Raw genomic sequence first — 19,724 nt, 5'->3', positions numbered from 1 at the left:
CAACTGCATAAAAGTCAGTGATATTGTAAAGTCTATGATATTCATCATACTAAAAGAAAAAAAGGTATAAGTGCTTTTTTAAAAATTACAAAAGGATAAAAAAGAGTTTGAGATCAACAATTTCGTGCACCCTCAATTTTTGCTAATCTTTTGAATACATTACTTTGTAAAGGAAAAAGAAATGTGATTACAATTCTGTTTCTCTCTTGCCTACCATATGGTTTTCTCTTGGTAGAATCGAAATCCAAAACCAAAGGGTTGGCAGATTCTAATGAAATTAGCTTTATATTTTATTTACAAAATAGTTCATAAATAAGGCAAATTTAAAAACAAGATGTATTGTCATATACACTAGATAAAGATGATACAAATCCAAATACCCACCTTGGCTCCTTTTGTTTGATTTAATTCTGCACAGAAGACATCAACTTTGGCCTACTTTTATGGAAGAAAACTACTTGAATATTTTGAGAAATATTCCAAAGGGCTTGAAGTGAGGGCCATACTAAGTGCACAAACCATCTTAAGTTAAAAGTAAGACAAAGCAAATATTTTCCTAAAGGCTTTGGCAGTTTTGATTATCCAAGCTCTTTTAAGTATAGAACAAATAATGTGGACATTTTCAAGAAACTCACTACAGGCTTGGCGTTCTGGAACCTAATACCCAGAACTGCAATCCTGGCCTCTGTCCTTGACAAAAGAACTTCTGTGTAACAAGCTCTACTGGAGGGAGGGGGGGCGGTAAATTGTGTTAATCAGAGATTATTTTGAGTTATCTGGAATATCAGACATTCTTGATGGTCAGATTATAACATATACAACATCAGTGGGGGGGAAATCCTATAGATTAGTAGACCAAATAATGCAATACAGTGAGGACATATTTATCTAGTATAAAGTCACCTATAGTATTTCTCAAATGGGAAGAAGTATGGTTTTGCCAAAAGTTTTAAGCAAACACTATCATCTTTTTAAAAATGTTGTCATTACCTTGCACTGTAATATGTTGTAGTAACTAGGACATCCTGTGATATTCTGGAAGTAAGAAGGGTTGTTTGTTAAGTCACCGTCTAGTAGTTTATCCAGTACCTAGGTCAGGAGAGAGAGAGAGGAGGAAAACTTCAGGGTTGGTAAAAACACACAGGCACTTGTCATTGCATTGATTCAATAGTTTTCTCATTCCTGCATCGTTTCATTCAGTGACCATTTATTGCACCTCTTCTCTGTGCTAGACACTGTCCCAGGCATTGGGGACACAGCAGCATGAACAAGAGCGAAAGTCCTCCCTCCCGGAGCTTATATCCTTGAGGGGGACAAGAAGCAAGCACTCATAGGAAAAATATGCAGTGTGGTGAGTGTTAAGGAGAAAACTGAAGAGGAGAAGGAGAGTAGGAAGTGTCATGGCATGTGCGGGCATGTGTGTGTGTGCGTGAGTGCAAGGTGCACTGCAGGGACGGGGAAACACAGGTCTCACTGAGAAGGTGGCATTTGAGTAAACACGTACAGGAAGGCAGGAAGCGAGCCATGCAGACATCTAGGGAAAGAACATTCCAGGCAGAGGAAACAGTGAGCCAAAGGCCTTATAGGGAAGGACTGACATAACATGGATCGGTGACCATTCCCCCATAGTACGAGGAGAAAGGGCAGAGGCTACGGACATACCTGCCGGTGCTTGGAACTGGCAGAAGTTCCCTTGGGACTTCTGACTTTAAAAACTGGTCATCAGCGGAGGTGAGGGCAGTCAGCATGGTTGTGTGCCCTTCTCTAGTCATGTGTAGACAGGTGCTTTTAGCCAGGATGGTGGTTTGGCCAAAGGGGCTGGGCTGACCTGGGTTTCAGTTGGGTAATTAAAGAAACTGAGACTTGAGGTTAAGGATCATGACTCGGTAGTGGGATCAGTGGACTGGAAGACAATGGGATTGCAGGACTGTTCTCTGAATTGGTATATTCAGAGAAGTAAGATGGCACGATGGGGATCTGAGGTTGTGGAGTGATCGTCAGATTTTTTTTTTTTTTGTAGTGAGACTGAGCAGCTAAGGTCAAGAGGAGAATAAGATTATCGAAAGAGAGGAGACTAAGGAACTGAAGGGCCAGGTATTGAAAGGATTCTTCACGCAGACACTGCAATCACTAGAAATGATGACAAGCGTGATGCCCTTGAGATAGAATGACAGTGAGACACTCTCAGGGATGGGAAGGAGAAAGCCGGAGGGTGGTAGGTAACTGTAAGGAGTGGTAGGTGGGACCATGTGAGAATGTGAGAGGCAGAGCTCAGTGCTTCTGGAAGGACAGAACATGATCTGAGGGCAGCAATGAGGAGCAAGGAGGACGCCCACTCTACCCATGAACCAAGTGGTACAAAGTAGCTGAGACAGAACTCAGCCCCTGCTTGAGAGGGGAAGTGACAGAAGCAGGGGAGAAGCAGGTTTGGGGTAGAGCAAGAAGATGAAGGGAATACTTACAAAAGAGACTGAGAACACTGGGACGTTTTGGGATGAGGATATTGAGTTTGTAAGGGGCTCTTGTAAAAAGGATGAATTCGGCACATTTTCAAAACCAATGATCAGGTATGATTTCAGGTTTTCTTACACGGTAAGAATTTAGGAGAGTAGTATCCTAGTTTTACAGGTGAGGAAACTGAGGCACACAGAGGTTAAGTCACTTATCAAGGATGCCTCACTAATAATGTCAGAGGAGAGACTCAAGCCCAGGCCATGCCTCTCCAGCCTACATGCTCCACCCCCCACATGCTAGCTCTCCAAGGGGCAGACTGCCGTCTCTCTTAGTCTTCAACTCTTTCTGGCCACACTTTTGGGTTTAATATAAAATTCCATTATTTTATTAGATTAGTTTTCTTTACCAAACATGAAGCAACTTAATTTATCCAAGTGACTATTGCCACAGGGCTAGAGACCAAGTATGAAAAGGATCGTCATGGTGGAAGGGGGTGGGGGGAGCAGTAAGTATGCTCTAGAAATGCTACGGTCACTCAGGACCACTGGCTGCACACGGTGCACTGCATTGGGGATGCCTGGCTGAGGGGTAGAGAACCAGCCAAAGTTCTGGTTGCCAAGCTGGATAACCACAGTTGGGCTGCGTTTGGAGAAATAGCCATCTTTATTCTCGCACAATGGTGGCATCCACTTGCCAAACCCTGAATCCACAGGACTCTGTCAACTCAGAGGAGGTGTCTTTTTCTAACTTGTCCACCCAGAGGCAACACCGTAGGCTAGTGGCAGTCCTGAATATAGGTGGCATTTTTTTTATCCTTACAAATTATCTTCAACAGGGGCACCTGGGTGGCTCAGTCGTTAAGCGTCTGCCTTCAGCTCAGGTCATGATCCCAGGGTCCTGGGATTGAGCCCTGCATCAGGCTCCCTGCTCTGCAGGAGGCCTGCTTCTCCCTCTCCCACTCCCCCTGCTTGTGTTTCCTCTCTTGCTGTGTCTCTCTCTGTCAAATAAATAAATAAAATCTTTAAAAAAAAAAAAGAAATTATTTTCAACACCAATGGGAATATAAATTCTACCCTTAAGAATGGATCTAATTTCAGAAAGAGTCAAAAATCATTTGTTGTCAAACAAGTGAGGTGGGTGGTCAAGACCTGTGAGATCCAGGTTTTGGTCAAAATTTGTTTCACAGAAAGAACTTTGTGATCCAGAACGTTGTCATGGTAAGGGGGACAATACAGGGCCAGAGATGGGCCACTGTGCATCTTGCAGAATGTCTGAATGCTCCAGGATTTTTACAGACTGCATGAAAGTTACCACTGGAGAATACCAGGGTGGGAATTGTGGGGCGAGGCGGGGGGGGGGGGGGGGGGGGGGGGGGGAGGATTCCAGTCCTAGGCCTGCCACAGTCTATTATGGGGTTTTTGGCCACTGAATGCAGTCCCTCCTGGCCTCAGCCTCCTCATCAGCGAAGTGTGGATGTGTGCATATGTGTAGGGGCAGAAGACAGTCTATAAAATTCCCTCCAGCTCCAAGTTACTGCTTTTTTATTAACTAATCATATTAAGGGATCAGAGCATCCAACAGGCTTTATTATTTAGGCTTGTGATTTTGACAATGTACTCTCTTGGGACTCAGGATTCCTCCAAGCCTTCTATTACATACGCGGACACACGTTTTACCTCTACTGGCTTACTTTCCTAAGTATCAGCTTATCTATTTCCCTTAAAATAAAACAAAGATTATTAAGTGAATTCATCACTCAAGATATTGGATCAATGGTCACAGAGACACTGCATACCTTCCTAGGTTTGTTGTTGTTGTTTTGGTCTTGTTTTGTTTTGGGTTTTTGCGCCTTTTGCTTTGTTTTCTGATGAATCTAGTTTGGGAGAGCTCTAACCTCATGGGCCGTCTTCTCATTACCCCTGAATACACAAAGTGACCTGAACTCTTCAACAGTTCCGTTAATCCTGCGGGTTCTCAGGCTGTCGCGGCACACGCAGCAAGGACATCTGTCTGCTCTCCTTACCCCTTACGGTCCATCAGATGCTCTTCCTCTTGACACCACTTAATCCCTGTCTGCTTCTTCAAAATCACATCACATCTCTCACTTGCCAACTGGTCTCACATGATGTAACATTTGATATTAATTTTAAATTCTAGAGGTTCAATCCTTTTACCCTTTCTGCCTACTAAACAGATAGCCTAAAACCAGACCTGAAAATAGTGTCACTGCACATGGAAGAGGGATCTTACATGTCCCCGTAAGATCCCTCTTCCTTTGCGTTTATAATTGCACAGACATTCTGAATCCGCACTCTGCAGCCACCCCAGCGGTCCTAGCACAGGCAAACCAGAGGCTGTTGGCATCTTGAGGGATGGTTTCAGCTGCACATCTTGCTGCTGTCAGAACTGACGGTAAGGGCACTGACTGCTTTGGGGATTTCAGGCAGGGCGAGGCACCCTGCTTATTAAATGGAGCTTAACCTTGTTACCCCTTTCTCCCTGAGTTTGTATGTCTCCTGCTTTGATCTGAACCAGCTGACCTGCAGTGCCTAGAAGACTATTAATATCAGGCCTCAGCCTTAACCACAATAATGCTGTTAGGTAAACTAATACAGGATGTGTTCCCAAGAACAAAAAGACTGAAGTCCTCCAAATGCAATCTTTGCCTCATTTACTAATATGTGAAACATGATGGCTCTATGGTAAAGGTGGCAAACAAACAAACAAAGAAAACAACCTAAAAAAGATAAGTGATACACGATCTTTGTCTGCATTGGAAAAACCAAACCAAACCAAACCAAAAACTCAAACTCCTGTATGTTAATATTTAGTATAAACTCAGATTTTAAATAACTCCCCCCATCTCAACAAAAAGGGCAAGGAATAGAACCATATTATTTGATTCTCAAATTCAATTTTAGGGGAGCATTGTGACAATATTTACAAATACCAACAGCTCTTTGTGAAAGTTTCAAACCACTAGGCTTTATCATCTTTGTTCCTGACACACAGAAACACGTGACATTCGTCACACACTGAGGCCACGTCTCCGGCTGGAAGGCCGTGTGTGGATATCACCCTTCTGAAGGGTTCTGAGCATATGCTGAAGCATATGTATCTACTTTCTGGGTCGCCTTTCTTCTGATTTCCTTGTGATAGGGCATGCCTTTAGGGCCTACACAGCATTTAAAGAAATCAAAACAGTTAATGAAAGACATAGCTAGATAAACACTCCAAGGTGACCGCAGGTTTAAAATACAGCCAAAGTAAATTCAGAAAGACCTGGACGGTTCTCTCCTTCACTCTGAGCCCACACTCATCTGCCCCATCAGCGTACCAGCTACACCTTCTCTAACAACAACAAAATGTCTGAGTACCGCGATGCTTCTAGGACCCGGCTCAGATGGTTCTCATAGCTCCAGGCAACGCAGGTCCAGAACTCACTTCAAAGGCTTGAAGCCACCTCTTCTCCCTGATGTATTTCACACAGTCATCACACTGCTTCTGGAAGTACTTTCTCTGCTTCTCATCCAACAAGCCAATTTGGTACAGGAACGTGGCATAGCCCCCTATGATCTGAGGAGAAAAGAGAAACACAAACGACACAGGGAAAGAAAGAGAGAAGTCAGGGAAGCCCGCTTGCTTGGTGAAATAACCCTCTGTCGTTTGTCAATCTCGCGCGGGAATTAGCCATGCAAGACAGTTACACACGCGCGTGTACCTGACAGAACACACACACACACACAACACACACAAACCCCAAACATACACACACCACACACATGCACAAAATACACAGAAACATCACACACACACTCGTGCGCATGCCCCACGTTCCCACTCACAACCAACCTAGGCTGACATAATAAGTTGACACCTTAAAACATTTGGTAAAAATGAGAAGGTTTTAACATAATAAAATAAAATTAAAAAAATTAAAAATAAAAAAATAAAGAATAAGAAAATGAAAAGGCTTTAAATCATTAGAAAGTCAACCAGGCAACATTATTTCCCTCCATCAAGTTAGGTCTCTAAGGTCCGAGCCTCCATTGGATTAAAGGGGATTTAATCTCCTTAAAGGGCAGAATGGAAAGGAAAAAGGAGACACCTACTGATTCAGGATCAGAATACGCATCTCCAAGAGCAATTCCTTTCAGGTTGATCTTCGTTGTCTTCATGGGGCCGAAGGTGTGGATATAGTGTGCAAGGGCTGGTATGTACTTCCCTGCGTACGACTGAGAAGGGTAGATGTGAAAATGAACCATTGCAAATTGGTGCTATAACCATCATGTGTTTAAGCTAAATAAAATAACAATAAAACAGCAGTATTTCCACATGAGACCTACCACATATTTTACCTTACGCTGTAAATTCCACAGTAGCACAGAGCTCTGTCTCTCACTTCTCTCACATGCAAGTCACCGGTGAGGTGCACAAAAAAATGAAAAGGGGACATGGACTAGGTGAACAGTCTAATTTCCTTCCAAAAGAAAATAACATGGGCCAGCCGACACAATTCTCAATTCTGCCACCCACAGGGCTTGTCTTTCCAGAAAGCTCCATTAAAAACTTTATTAAAAAAGAAAAAAAATCTCAAGGCCAAAATTAAGATTTCAAAATCTGTATGATGATGCAGTTTGAAATCTACATGTATTAAAGCGAGAGGAGATAGAAAGTATATTTACTGGCTACTGAAATTGTCACTGGACAATTATGTCTGTTTCCAACCTTTCCAAGTACATGGTTTTTTTTCAATTTCAAAATATTATGTGGACACAAACATTATAACTCTATTTTTAGACTATGCTGAAAAAAGCTACTATTCAGGAATATTTAAAAAATAGCTTTGTATTGGGGCGCCTGGGTGGTGCAGTCCGTTGAGCCTCTGACTCAGTTTCAGCTCAGGTCATGATCTCAGGGTCATGGGATCGAGCTCCACATTGGGCTCTGCGCTCTGTGCGGAGTCTGCTTGGGACTTTCTCTCCCTCTGCCTCTCCCCCCTGCCCCTGCTCCCCATACTCTCTCTCTCTCTCAAATAAATAAAATCTTTAAAAAAATAGTTTTGTATTTTTTACATTAAAAAGCTGCCTTTTGACATCTCCACTTATATGTCTAATATTAAACTTCATATGTTCAAAATGAAGCTTGAATCCCCAAGCCTTCCTTACAGCCTATTAGTGATAACTCTGTTCTCATTGCTTAGGCCAAAAATCATGGTGTCATTTCTTTTTCTTTTCTTTTCAAGCAGGCTCCACCCCCAGCGCAGAGCCCATCTCAGAGCTTGAACTCACAACCCTGAGATGGAGACCTGAGCTGAGATCAAGAGTCAGACGCTTAACCCACTGAGCCACCCAGGAACCCCAGTGCCATTCCTTATCTCTCTTTCTCTCACACCCCACAAAAGGCCATCAGTGAACCTTGTCAACTCTACCTATTCTGTCAAAATAGGTCCAGAATCCAGGGTCTTTGCACACACCCCCTTCATCACCTTGCTCCAAGTTCCGTCATCTCTTGCCTGGATTATTGCTGTAGCCTAACTGGCTCCCCTGCTTTTGTCCTTCCCCTCATCCAGTCTATTTTCAAGACAGTGGTCTACTAAAATATGAATCTGATCTTGCCACTCCTCTGCTCAAACCCTCTGACGACTCCCCAAGTCCCTCAGAGAAAAAGCAGAGTGCTTTTTCAGAGACATAAGTATCGCATGATCTGGTCACTTCATTAACACTGTGCCCTACTACCTTCTCACTCATTCCTCTCCAGCCCCTCTTGGACCAGTCATGATTGTGATCCGTACTGTTCCTTCCACAAGGGCCTTTGCATTAGCTGCTCCCTCGACCTGGAACGCTCTTCCCCCAGATGTCCATATGGTTAACTCCCTTACTTGCTTCAGTGAGACCTTCTAGGGATGCTTTCCTTGGCCACCCCATCTAAAATTTTAAAACCCTCCCCCCCCTTTTTTTTACATTTTATATTTCCTCTCTCTCTTTTTTCATCGAATCCTTATCACTTCCCTACAAACTTTTACTTATTTATCTTGTGTAGTTATTCTCCCACCCACACTAGAATAGAAGATCCATGAACAGGGTTATCTGTCTGTTTTGTAGTTTAGTATAGCCCCTATGCCTGATGCTGTTTATTTGTTAGTGCTCAAAACACAGTTGTTGAATGAGTGAGTCTTGAATTAACCTACATGCATTTGAAAAACACTAATGCATATATGTTCAAAACAGACTAAAGGCATGGAATAGGTACATATGAGTCCGCAGACCCTTCGTAATATTTCCAAGGCTCTGCAGGGGTCTGTCGTTCAAAGGCTGGGAGACCCCAAGAGCTCTCATTTATTCCATACCCTAATCATATGCTGCAGATGTCATTACTCCCATATCAATAGGAAGGCATTGAGGCTCAGAGAAGTTAAGTGGTAGAGTTAGAATCTAACCTGCTCTGACTTACTCCCAAAGCTATACTCTTTCCAAAGTATGATAAAATAATGTAATTTGCATAATTTATACAAGATCTCCTCACTGATGCAGCCCTCTTGTGCAACAGTAATTATTTAGGCTAAGTATTGTGCAAAACAGTGTATCCATTCATAACCATGAGCACGTTTTAGCTTCCTTGAGGTGATATAAAGATGTGTTTACATGCCTGAAATGTGGTTTGTTGCATAACAGTGCTATACTTTCCTGTTAGGAACAATAAGTGAACATTTATCAAATATAATTTCAGTAAGATGAACCAAAAAGCCCAAATTTCCTTGAGTAATCATTTTACTGCTAAAGATGTATCATACAGTCTTCATTCAGTGATAGTTTATTAGGCAACTCTTCTGTCAAAGGCATCGCGGCAGACATTTGAGAAGACACAAAAATGAATAAAGCATAGAACTTGCGCTTGTGAAGTTAATCATTTCTTCTGAAAAAATATTACAAAAACTTGACCGCTATGTGATGGGGTGAAGTTTGCCATTTCATGGATTATTATTCTCACATTGTGTACCTTGCCCAGCACACAGTAGGAACATAAAAACATACTTGATAAATAAATGACTAATCTGACATTACTGCTAAACATTTTTTCTCTATTGGACGTTATCATTCAAGTTGTCTTGTTATAAGACCTGGCAAGAAAGCATCTCTTTAACTCTTTCTGAGATGGAAGGGCGTATATTTTAAGTTGCTCTGATGATGGTGATGGCAAATTCAGGCTAAAACAGCCACATTTTTAGGGCACCCTCCCCTTTGCGGCCACCATGCGTATCTGGGATAGATCCAGGCAGGAAATTAAGAAGGAACACCTACTCAATTTCTGAGCATCAACTACAAACAGGCTACCTCCCCCACTTTAAATTGAACTAATTTAAAGTTAATGTTATCTTCCCATATTTTAAAATGATGAAAACAAGCGTCTGTGCATTCCAATCATGTGCCTGGCTGGAATTCCATCGAGGCTCAGCTGCCTCCACATCTCCCATTTCTCATATCAAACCACGCTTCAGTCAATGGTCCTGGAGACTATGAGTCTGTGGTCTCCCAAGCTGGGTCTCAGCCTTGGGTTCATCTACTACATGCTTGCTAAGCTGACCATTTAAAGAAAACAAGACGGTGAGATAGGTAGTTCTATAACCGTGTCCAAAACAGTTTCCTCAATGTTCAGTCCACATCTGCTAGCCTAACGATGATGTTTATCTCATTTTTGCTTTCTAATGACTATCACACACTTCCTCGCCCTGTGTCAGTGTGACAAATCCTTCACTGCTGTTTCCATTAATCATTCCATTGGTTGAGTGGCTCAGGCTGTCACACAGTAGACAATTATAGGATTATTTTATGGAAAACAGACACTGAAACAGTATAATGAAATTTCAATTATTTTCGCTCTCCTTGTTGAGACATTTTTTTCTGCATGATCAGACTAGTTTATTCTTCCTGAATCATTTATTTCTCAATTTAATGATTCTCTGACCACCACGAGCACTTTAAAAGACAACCAGGCAATAAATCTAATGTTCTATTTGCCCAGTTTTCTCTTTTCTGGATATATTTTAAGTAGAATAGAAACCTCTATTTTAGGGGGGAGAATTGAGGTGTGGCTGTCCGATGGATCAGAAATGAACTATATGGCCCCTTAGGACTTACAACTGTAATCCTATAATTTTATGAACTCTTGCTTCTTTTGTTCTGAGTTCTGTCCGTAATGACGACGAGAGCAACAACCACCACAACTCTCGGCCCTGTGGTCTCTCTGATCTCTTGCTGGGGCTCATCAATGTGGGCAGCAGCTGGGCAACGAAGCTCCTGACATCTGTGAATTAACACTAACCTTCTACCATCGGATCAGACCCTGGCCTCATAAAAGCTCGGAATAGCATCAAAGCGATTATAAAAGGAAAGAGGAAAAGTGTGGCCAGAAACAATCTGAACACATTATTATTTTAGAATTCAGCAGTGACCCTCAAATGAGGAACTCAGCCAGACAAATGTATTTATCTAACAATAATTCAAACTAGGTTAGTGATCGACACGTCAGAATTTTCGTCTGCCCTTGTTACTCCTTTCTAGTATTTAAAGAAGCTTCCAGCTGCAATTTCCAGCACCGTTGTTGCATGGCTCATTTTCCCCACAGTGACCCTATTTTGAGCTCACCTCTGACGAGAAGGCCCAGAGATATTAGGGTGTATTTGTATATGCTTGCATTTGCTGGGGCTTACAGAAGCAGTAAACCTCCAGTTTTCCTCTTACATCACACAGATCTCAGAATTCAGTTCTCAGTCTTTTATTTCCCCCACGAAAGAAAAAGGTCTCCACATCACAGCTGAACAGTGGTTTCAAATCTCCGTCTGCAATCTTTCTGAGTTCTTAAATGATGTTTGGAACAGCCTAATGGAAATCACGTTAGGAGCATATTGTACTTGTAAAAATGGTCTAGAGAGAATGTAATGCTTGTTAATTATCCAGATGTGTAAGAGCACAATGAAATTGGACTTAAAGAAACTTGTAATTGTGTATTCCATCTGAAGCTCTCCCTTCTTACATGTTTCCGCAACGACTTACTGTACCCCTGCCACCCAGGGGTTACTTTTAAAGGAGGAAAAAAGCTTTTATATCTAAAATCAAGTTTCAATCAGCTCCCCTAGAAGAAAAAAAATCGTGTCAGAGGATAAGACTCTAATGGAAACAATGTCTTCTTGCAGAAATTTCACATATGTTAGCTGTTACTATTGTTTAAACTACTCTACATTTCTCCGCTACATTTCTTACTAAAGTTTAGTTAAAAAAAAAATAGATGCAGCTATATTCATTCTCTGCCTTGCTTCTAGTTATACACTGTATGGTAAAACATGCAGAACCTCTCTGGATGATACTGAGCAATGGCCTCTGAAATGAGACACACCTGAACCTGGACACAGAGTGTCACTATCCACAGGCTCTAGTTCCCAAGCTCTGCCCAGAATGGGAAGAGGTAGTGATCAACCTCAGGAATGGCATGTTGAGGACGCTCAGGGGTTATTCTGTGCCCTTTGCTCTGCTGTGCGCACCCCCACCAACCCCCAGCCACTCCAGTTGGAATGAATGTCTTGTTGAAAAATTCACTTCAGAGCTGGAAGGGGCTCCTTCAGGTCCCCAGAAGGAAACAAGGTGGGCTGCCCTTCTGGAGAGAGCCCTGTCCTCTAAGCACTTCCCAACCACACAATGTTGGTGGAGCCACCCCCATTTATGGGGGCGATCAGAGAGAATAAGGGGATATGCTTTGAAGAGAGTTTTAGACCCACATTGAAAAACCACAAAAACTAGTGAAAAGCCTAAGTGTAATGGAATAATAGATGACACAGTAGTCAAGAGAACAGGACTCAGTGAGAGCAACCTTGACTTCATCTAGCCTCGGGGTGGACTCTTCCTTCCCTCAGCACCATTATTTTCTCTGAGCGATGGAGGTGTGTCCTTAAAATGGCCAGCTCAGAGAATTAATGAACAGGGAAAGCTGGAACTTCAGCATTGTGGTAATCTCTACAACTTCCTAGACATTTCTAGACTGTGTGTCATCTAATTTCTAGTCCACACTGCTGCAATTAAAAAAAAAAAAAAAAGGCTTCTAACAAGAGGATGACTTTATCTAAACATCTATTTTTCTTGAAAAGGAGCTTAAAAGAAATGCATAATCTCTAGGAAAAGACATAAGAAAAACATTTTGATCTGTATCTATTAGTCACATATTTAGGCAAGGTACACGCTGGCTTCCAAATGATATATTCTTATTTTGTATTGAAAAGACACTTTAAAAAAAAAATCCAGTACAGCCAGTATGGAAAACAGTATGGAGGAGCCTCAAAAATTTAAAAACAGAACTACCATCTGATCCAGCAGTTCTACTTCTGAAAATATATCCAAAGGAAATGAAAACACTAACTTGAAAAGATAGCTGCCCCCGCCCCACCCATTTTCATAGCATTGTTATTTACAACAGCCAAGACATGGAAACAACCTAACTGTCCATCAATGGATGCATGAGTAAAGAAGTTGTGGTATATACATACAATGGAATATTATCCAGCCATAAAAACCGAGGAAATCCTACCATTTGTGACAACATGGATAAACCTTGAAGACATTACGCTAAGTGAAATAAGTCAGAGAAAGACAAATAGTGTATAATCTTACTTATATGTGGAATCTAAAAAACACACACAAAAAGCAAACAAAAAGAGATCAGACTTGTGGTTACCAGAAGCAGAGGCTGGGGGGAGAGGCGGTCAAAAGGTGGGAAGGTGGTCAAAAGGTACAAACTTCCAGTTCTAAGTCACAAATTCATTTTCAAGTCTAAAAGGAAATATTGGCAGGTCAGATGAACATAACTGAAAATAGACATTTGTCAAGAGTTAAAGCGGCATGAATGTCATCTAATAACTGCATTCCATGGACTTCAAGCCTTTATGTCACTTGAAACTTCCATTGACTCTATAAAACTTTATGATCAAAGCTTAGTCTTTATGATTAAAACTTAGTCTTCACCAGAAAGACAGCAACATCCAAAAGGACAGGGAACTTCTGTTTGTATAAGGTTGATAACTCTCAGAGATTCTGCATGAAATATGGAAGGGATGTCAACTCCCTTCCACAACAGTGCACCTGCTTTCTGGGAAGAGGCAGGTTTTGGAGACGGAGATTTCAAGGAGAGAGCACCCAGGCTCCAGATAGCACCTACCTAAGCAGGGTTCCAATCCTTAGCCAGTTTCTTGTTTGTAGGCTTTGGGCTCTGGAATCTGGCTGCTTCAGTCTCAGTCCTGGCCGAGTGACCTTGGTAAGGCTGACCTAAGCTCTCCAAGCCTCAAGTCATCTCGGCTACATAATGGAGATGATACTAACAGTGCAAGCTTCAAATAGCCATGACATGCATGAAACAGTGCTTAGCACCATGCCTGCCATATAGTCCACTTCCAATATTCTCAAATAAGAGCTATAAATAGAAAAAGTGAACTATAGAGTCTTTTTTTTTTTTTTTTTAAGATTTTATTTATTTGTCAGAGAGAGAGAGAGCACAAGCAGGGGGAGTGGGAGAGGGAGAAGCAGGCTCCCTGCTGAGCAAGGAGCCCGATGTGGGACTCGATCCCAGGACCCTGGGATCATGACCCGAGCTGAAGGCAGACGCTTAACCGACTGAGCCACCCAGGCGTCCCTGAACTATATAGACTCTTGAAGGCCCCCTTCTGGCTACCAAATTCAAGCCAGGGCTAAAAGGATAATGGTGTAGGCCTGCAGAGGTGTTCTCTTAACTCCTGCTTGTACATCAGTGCTGGAAATGCCCCTATTACAACTATCTTTCTATGGCTTGGGCTCTGTCCTCTATTCAAATACAAGCATGTTGGGAGTAAGTTTAATGTAGCAGATCCTTTCTAATGGACAGTGTGCTGATAAGTCAGAAAGGGGGAGAGAAAGAGAACAATCATGATGGAGATGGAGCAAGCCTGAAGAAACAGGACCTGAGCACCAGACAGCCAAGGAAAGAAAGGAAGGCTGAGGGTCGGGGGGGGAAATAAGGGAGTAGAAAGGATGGTCCCCAGGGCCTGGGACATAGTGCAGAGAGAGAAGGGAAATGAAAAGACGCTGGAGAGAAATATCACCAATATTTTTACCTAGCAACAACCTTGCACAAAGCTGCTCTAGAACATTCAATAAGCACTGTGCTTAGTATTGTATGAAACAAATTACACAAACATGGCTTTCACCTATCGGGAGCCTGCAACCCGAACCCACTGGACCATGATGATTTCAATAAAGGTTGTCAGACTCCATGATCCCAGCAGGATTTCACTCATGCAGATGAAGATGATAGATGAAGTATCCTATTAAGCTCACTAATTTTTAAACAGCTTCAAAGTTTTGCCTTTATTGGGCCCTCAAATTAACCATGGTTGCAAAATTGCTGCTGAGGAGAGTAGGCTCCTTCTTGCTGATCAAGAAGAGATGCCCAGTGTTAACCACACGTTCTGCCATTTTGGACGAGCTCCCCATTCATGGCCACAGCCACCGATAGGCGCAGAATCTTTCTTGGGAGTGGACACAAAGCCACGTGCTCAGAGAACAATGGGCAGTTCCCCTTCCTCCCATTACCTCCCTGCCTCCCAGTGAGGGCTGTTTCACTTTAACTTCTAGCTGGGCCCATGTACACTTGAGAGGATTCTAAAGTGTGTCTGTCCCTCAAGAACAAGAGCAATCTCACTAATAGTTATTGGCTCGGAAAGGATAACACTTATAAAGAAAGTTAATTATGTGAATTAAATGCAGCTTGTTTCTCTTTTTGAAGTACATTTTTTTCATGCCTTGAGGAGGGTGATTTACAGACACATTTGTCTCTCTTTAGAGAAAATTAATTCCAGTTGGTGCTCTGGGCAGAAATGGAGAGAAGGGAAAGAGATAGGCGGTTCTTCCCTCGGCCTTGCACTGCCTGCGAATCCCACAGTATGCCTGGTTGTGGGCTCGCCATGGTCCACGCGGCAGTGGCCGGGAGCCTGGGTCAGTCCCCACACATTTTGCTACTACCCAGAACTTTAAATATCAACTTCTAAGCTCCGTCATCATTTTTTAGACAAAGCAAACTATTTCTTTTAAAGATGATTTCAGGGACGCCTGGGTGGCTCAGTTGGTTAAGCGTTTGCCTTCTGCTCAGGTCAGGTCCCGGAGTCCTGGGATCAAGCTCCGGGGTGGGCTCCCTGTTCAGAGAGAGCCTGCCCCTCCCCCCTGCTCATGCTCTCGATCTCACATTCTTTCTCTCTCAAACAAATAAATAAAATCTTTAAAAATAAATAAAAAAATAAAGACAATTTCAAAATAATAGGAGAGAAAATGCCACATCCCAAAAACAAGTGAGCAGAACTTTTTAAATATCTCAGCCCCTGTCTACATGCATTAGGCCATATGCTTTGGAGCCGTAATATATTAATCCAGCTTTTCACCATGAATGGTAATAATAGTCATCATGTGTTGGGTACTCACCACAGCCATCACTCCGTTAAATATTTGAGGAGGATTATCTAATTAAATGCTCAAAACAATCCTATGTAGTAGGTATTGTTATTACTTCCAGACTCCCTTGCACCAAAGTCAGGGTGCTCCAGACCCTTCCAGCATCATGCTAACGCTCATTCATAGTACACAAATGGGAAGGATATTTAGGTCCAGTACATTTTCATTGAAAAGCAGAAAACCATTTCCAAGTTTACCATTTATTTTTCAAGGACGACTCTACTATTTAATGGCATTATTTGTTCGGCCTCCTTAAGAGTGTGCAGAAATTAAGAGTTCTGAAGAGAAAGGATTTCCCTTTCTGGAAAAATCTATCATAACCTTTTTTTTTTTTTTTTTTTTTGTGGAGAGAAGGAGGGTGGGTATTACATTAAAATTGCAATTGTATATAGATGCTTTACAAACATATCTAGGTAACTATGCTTGAACATCTAGGAAAGTAAAATATCCCTGGAAGTGATCTAATCTAAAATCCAAGCCCTCTGACTGTAAGATGAAAAGCAGAGTCCAAGAGAGGTTAAGGAACTTGCCTGGAATCATCCAGAGAGGCAAAGCCAGCAATGAATCTCAGGTCTCCTGATTATTAACCCAGAACTCCTTCCACGTTTCCTTTCTGCCTCCTGGCCTTAAAACAAAAGATTGGAAGGAACAAACTGGACTGGAAAAATATAGCATTCATTCTAATAAAATGAACCATCAAGGCATTATTATTTAGTGCTCTTCCTTCTAGAAAGAGATGTGGCCCCAGATTTAATGTATCCCGCGTAGTTCGTATGAAGATGCTGCTGCCTGGCAACCGCATCTCTAAACCAGGTCCTGCCTGGCAACCGCACCTCTATCCCAGGTCCTGCCCTCCCTCGTTCACATCTTCCTCCATCACTTGGAAGGCATAGGTTTCCTTAAAAGTATTCATCCTGGCAGCAAAGAATGTAAAAAGAAAACTGTCCATTCCCACACACATTCGGAAATTACAGGCATGAAACCGCCAGGCAGACATGAAATAGACAAATTCTTCATCCAGAATTTGGCAGCTTTGCTGAAAGTCCAACATCATGGTTAACAACATCGCCATGTTATTTGCAAGGCAGGAATTACACAGTAAGCAGATCACTCTTCTGTTGGAGGTGGAGACTGGGCATTTTCCAGGGTTGTTTCCAAAATGACAGGAGTGTCACTTCCTGCCCCTTTGCCCAACCTGTCTCAGGGAATGATTGGTAGAGATCCTACATAATCCTGACCAAATAATTGGCTTAAAAAAGACGTTAAGTATGATATGCCATCAGAATATCCTTCCAAATAGAAAGAGAAGAAAGCAGGTGGAAGAGAAGGAAATTCCTAGTTCCATTAACTTGCCATTTCCTTGAAAAAACTTAGACTATTTTTCACCTTGACTCCCTTACAGTAAACATTTGTGGTTTGAGCTTGCCCAGCATCCTTCCAGCCCTTCCCCTGGTATAATCACCAGGATCTTCCCTCATCTTCACTCATCTCCCTCTCTCAGGTCTTGTGATTCAGAAGGTGAGGGTCCCCCTGTGATCCTACCCCTCCCAGGGCACTGGGGTCGGCCTCTGGCACCATTATTGCCAACCTGTTTGTCCATCCCATTGACCCCAGTTATTAGTTCTAGAACAGGCATGGGATCCAAATGGATCACATGAGATTCAGGAATATGGGTGGAATATATTGGGAAAGAAAAGTTGAGCTGATAGGCTATACTTAGAGCTCTGGAGTGGGGCGGAGGGGCAAGGGCACCGGTGAAAAAACTGTAGCTTAGAATGAAACCAGTGACGTGCAAAGCCAAGCAAATAGATCCAGAAAGAATAAGAGACAAATTCCTGGTGACAGCATTTGAGCACCCAGACCCAGCCATGAATCAGCTGATCTCCTATTTTACTCAAGCCATTTTGAATAGGGTTATAAGCAAAACAGCCTTGACTAACACATGTCTCCTCATAATTCAAAATCCAGCTTAACTGAACCCCTCTTCTGTTTGGCCTTTCCTGAGGATCCCACATTGAGAGGTAGCTATGTGCACTCTCCTTGTGCTATTTGTCATTATACCTACTTCTCTAATTGTACTTTTCATTTGGTATTGTATTTATTGCCAGGCTTACAGATTTAGGGTAGAGTTAATGTCTTATTAATCACTGAATTTCTAATACTTGTCCAATGCCTCAGACATAGTAGTCACTCAAATATGTGTGTTGAATTGAATTTGATTCTAACTACTCTTTCAGTGAACACTGCACCCTTCAACGAGTTCCCATTACACTTAGAATAAAGTCCAAACTCTACCTTGGACCTACATGATCTGCCTGCCTCTCCCATCTCAGATCCTTCTACAGTGGCTCCGTGCTTTTCCATGAGTCTGTCCCCAACTCAGTCTTTGCATTTGCCATTCCTCCTTCCAAGAAAGCTCCTCTCCAAGGTAATTGTAGCTAGAGCTTTACTACCTCACTCATTCTGCTCCATGTGCTCTACCCGACTGTCTCCAGAGAGCCTCTGACACTCTTATCCACAATAGCACCTCCACCACTCTGCAACCCTCTCACCCGCTTTATCTTTTTTCATGACCCTTATCAATGCCTGATGTAGAGTACATTTTAATTTCTTCATTTATCACTGTCTTCACCTCTACAATGTATGAAGGCAGGAAATTGTTTTGTTTTGTTCACGACCGTATACCTAGCACCTAGGGGTTCTTCTGCTATACATTCTTAAAATAACCTTACATTTAAATGTATGAAAAAAAAGCAGATCCTAAAACTGAAGCCAACCTATGCAAGTGAACCCAACTGTATGTTAAATTATTACATAATCACCCTAGGAAAAAAATAGAGTTAAGTCTTATAACTTTTAAACATGGTACTTTTAAACCTATAGTGAAATGCAGTCTAAGGATAAAAGGATAAAAGTAATTATAGCAAAAAATATTGAAAGTAACTTGGAGGTTTCCTTGTTGGTAGTGGTTCTGATGTAATAATCGAAAATCATTGTGCACATATTGTAGGATTCAGCCAAGAGGGAAATATACTGATGCTGTTGGGAAACACGGTCCACAATGTGGGTGAAGGGGTATACAGAATGGGGAAAGGAAAAAAGAAACTTGTGATGTTGCATTAGAATTATGGGCATCAGTATGAAGTCATTCTGTTCCCCAGTTCTGCCTCCAGAGAAAGTCGAAAAGAAATGGCATCCCAGTACCACTGAGCACACTTAGTGCTCAGATCTTGGTTTTTAAAACCATCCCCCATTAAAAGGAGCCAGCGTTCCTTGAAGAAATGACTGATTCCAGGGCTAGGGCAAGGAAAGTAGAAGACAATCCTAGAGCACAGATTTGTGCCAAAAAGCAAGGAAATGCTCAAAGACTAATTGGACCCTGTCAAAAAAGACACAAGAGCCAGTCTGAAGGGGCTCCCTCTGACCAAGTATGGGAAATATGAACATCAAAAATAATAATAATGGCAAAAAATTTTAACACATCAAGCAGAAATAACAAACCAAGAGTCCACAGTGATATTTTAAAAAGTAAGTAATAGAGAAGAAGAGGAGGGAAAGATCTCTATAGAAGAATACCAGATGATATCTATAGGATGATAGATCCCCCCAAATCACCATTTTATAAGCCCCAGTGGAATAACTGATTCAGAGAGGAATCATCAATGAATGCTAAAACTAGTGGGTGACAGATTTGGGGGGAACAGATTTTCACATGCTCTCACATTATTTATTAATTTCAAAAGGAAAAGG

The 19,724-nt window shown here is 42.1% G+C and overlaps 1 protein-coding gene across 3 annotated transcripts in view; it reads right to left on the bottom strand.

Moving 5' to 3' along the window:
• CPVL (carboxypeptidase vitellogenic like) overlaps positions 1-19,724 on the bottom strand; it is a 127,431-nt gene that overhangs the window by 56,820 nt on the left and 50,887 nt on the right. For all 3 annotated transcript variants that reach the window (XM_032401870.1, XM_032401871.1, XM_032401873.1), the window contains 3 exons: positions 6,567-6,689; positions 5,899-6,030; positions 991-1,089 (listed from right to left, as the gene is read on the bottom strand). In XM_032401870.1, the coding sequence (XP_032257761.1) occupies positions 991-1,089; positions 5,899-6,030; positions 6,567-6,689 (354 nt within the window). The remainder of the gene's footprint in view (positions 1-990; positions 1,090-5,898; positions 6,031-6,566; positions 6,690-19,724) is intronic.

Source organism: Phoca vitulina, unplaced genomic scaffold, assembly GCF_004348235.1.
Source record: "Phoca vitulina isolate PV1807 unplaced genomic scaffold, GSC_HSeal_1.0 scaffold4, whole genome shotgun sequence".
Taxonomy (NCBI): Eukaryota; Metazoa; Chordata; class Mammalia; order Carnivora; family Phocidae; genus Phoca; species Phoca vitulina.
The sequence above is the reverse complement of the archived record's forward strand: the minus strand, read 5'-3'. Positions and strand labels throughout refer to the sequence as shown.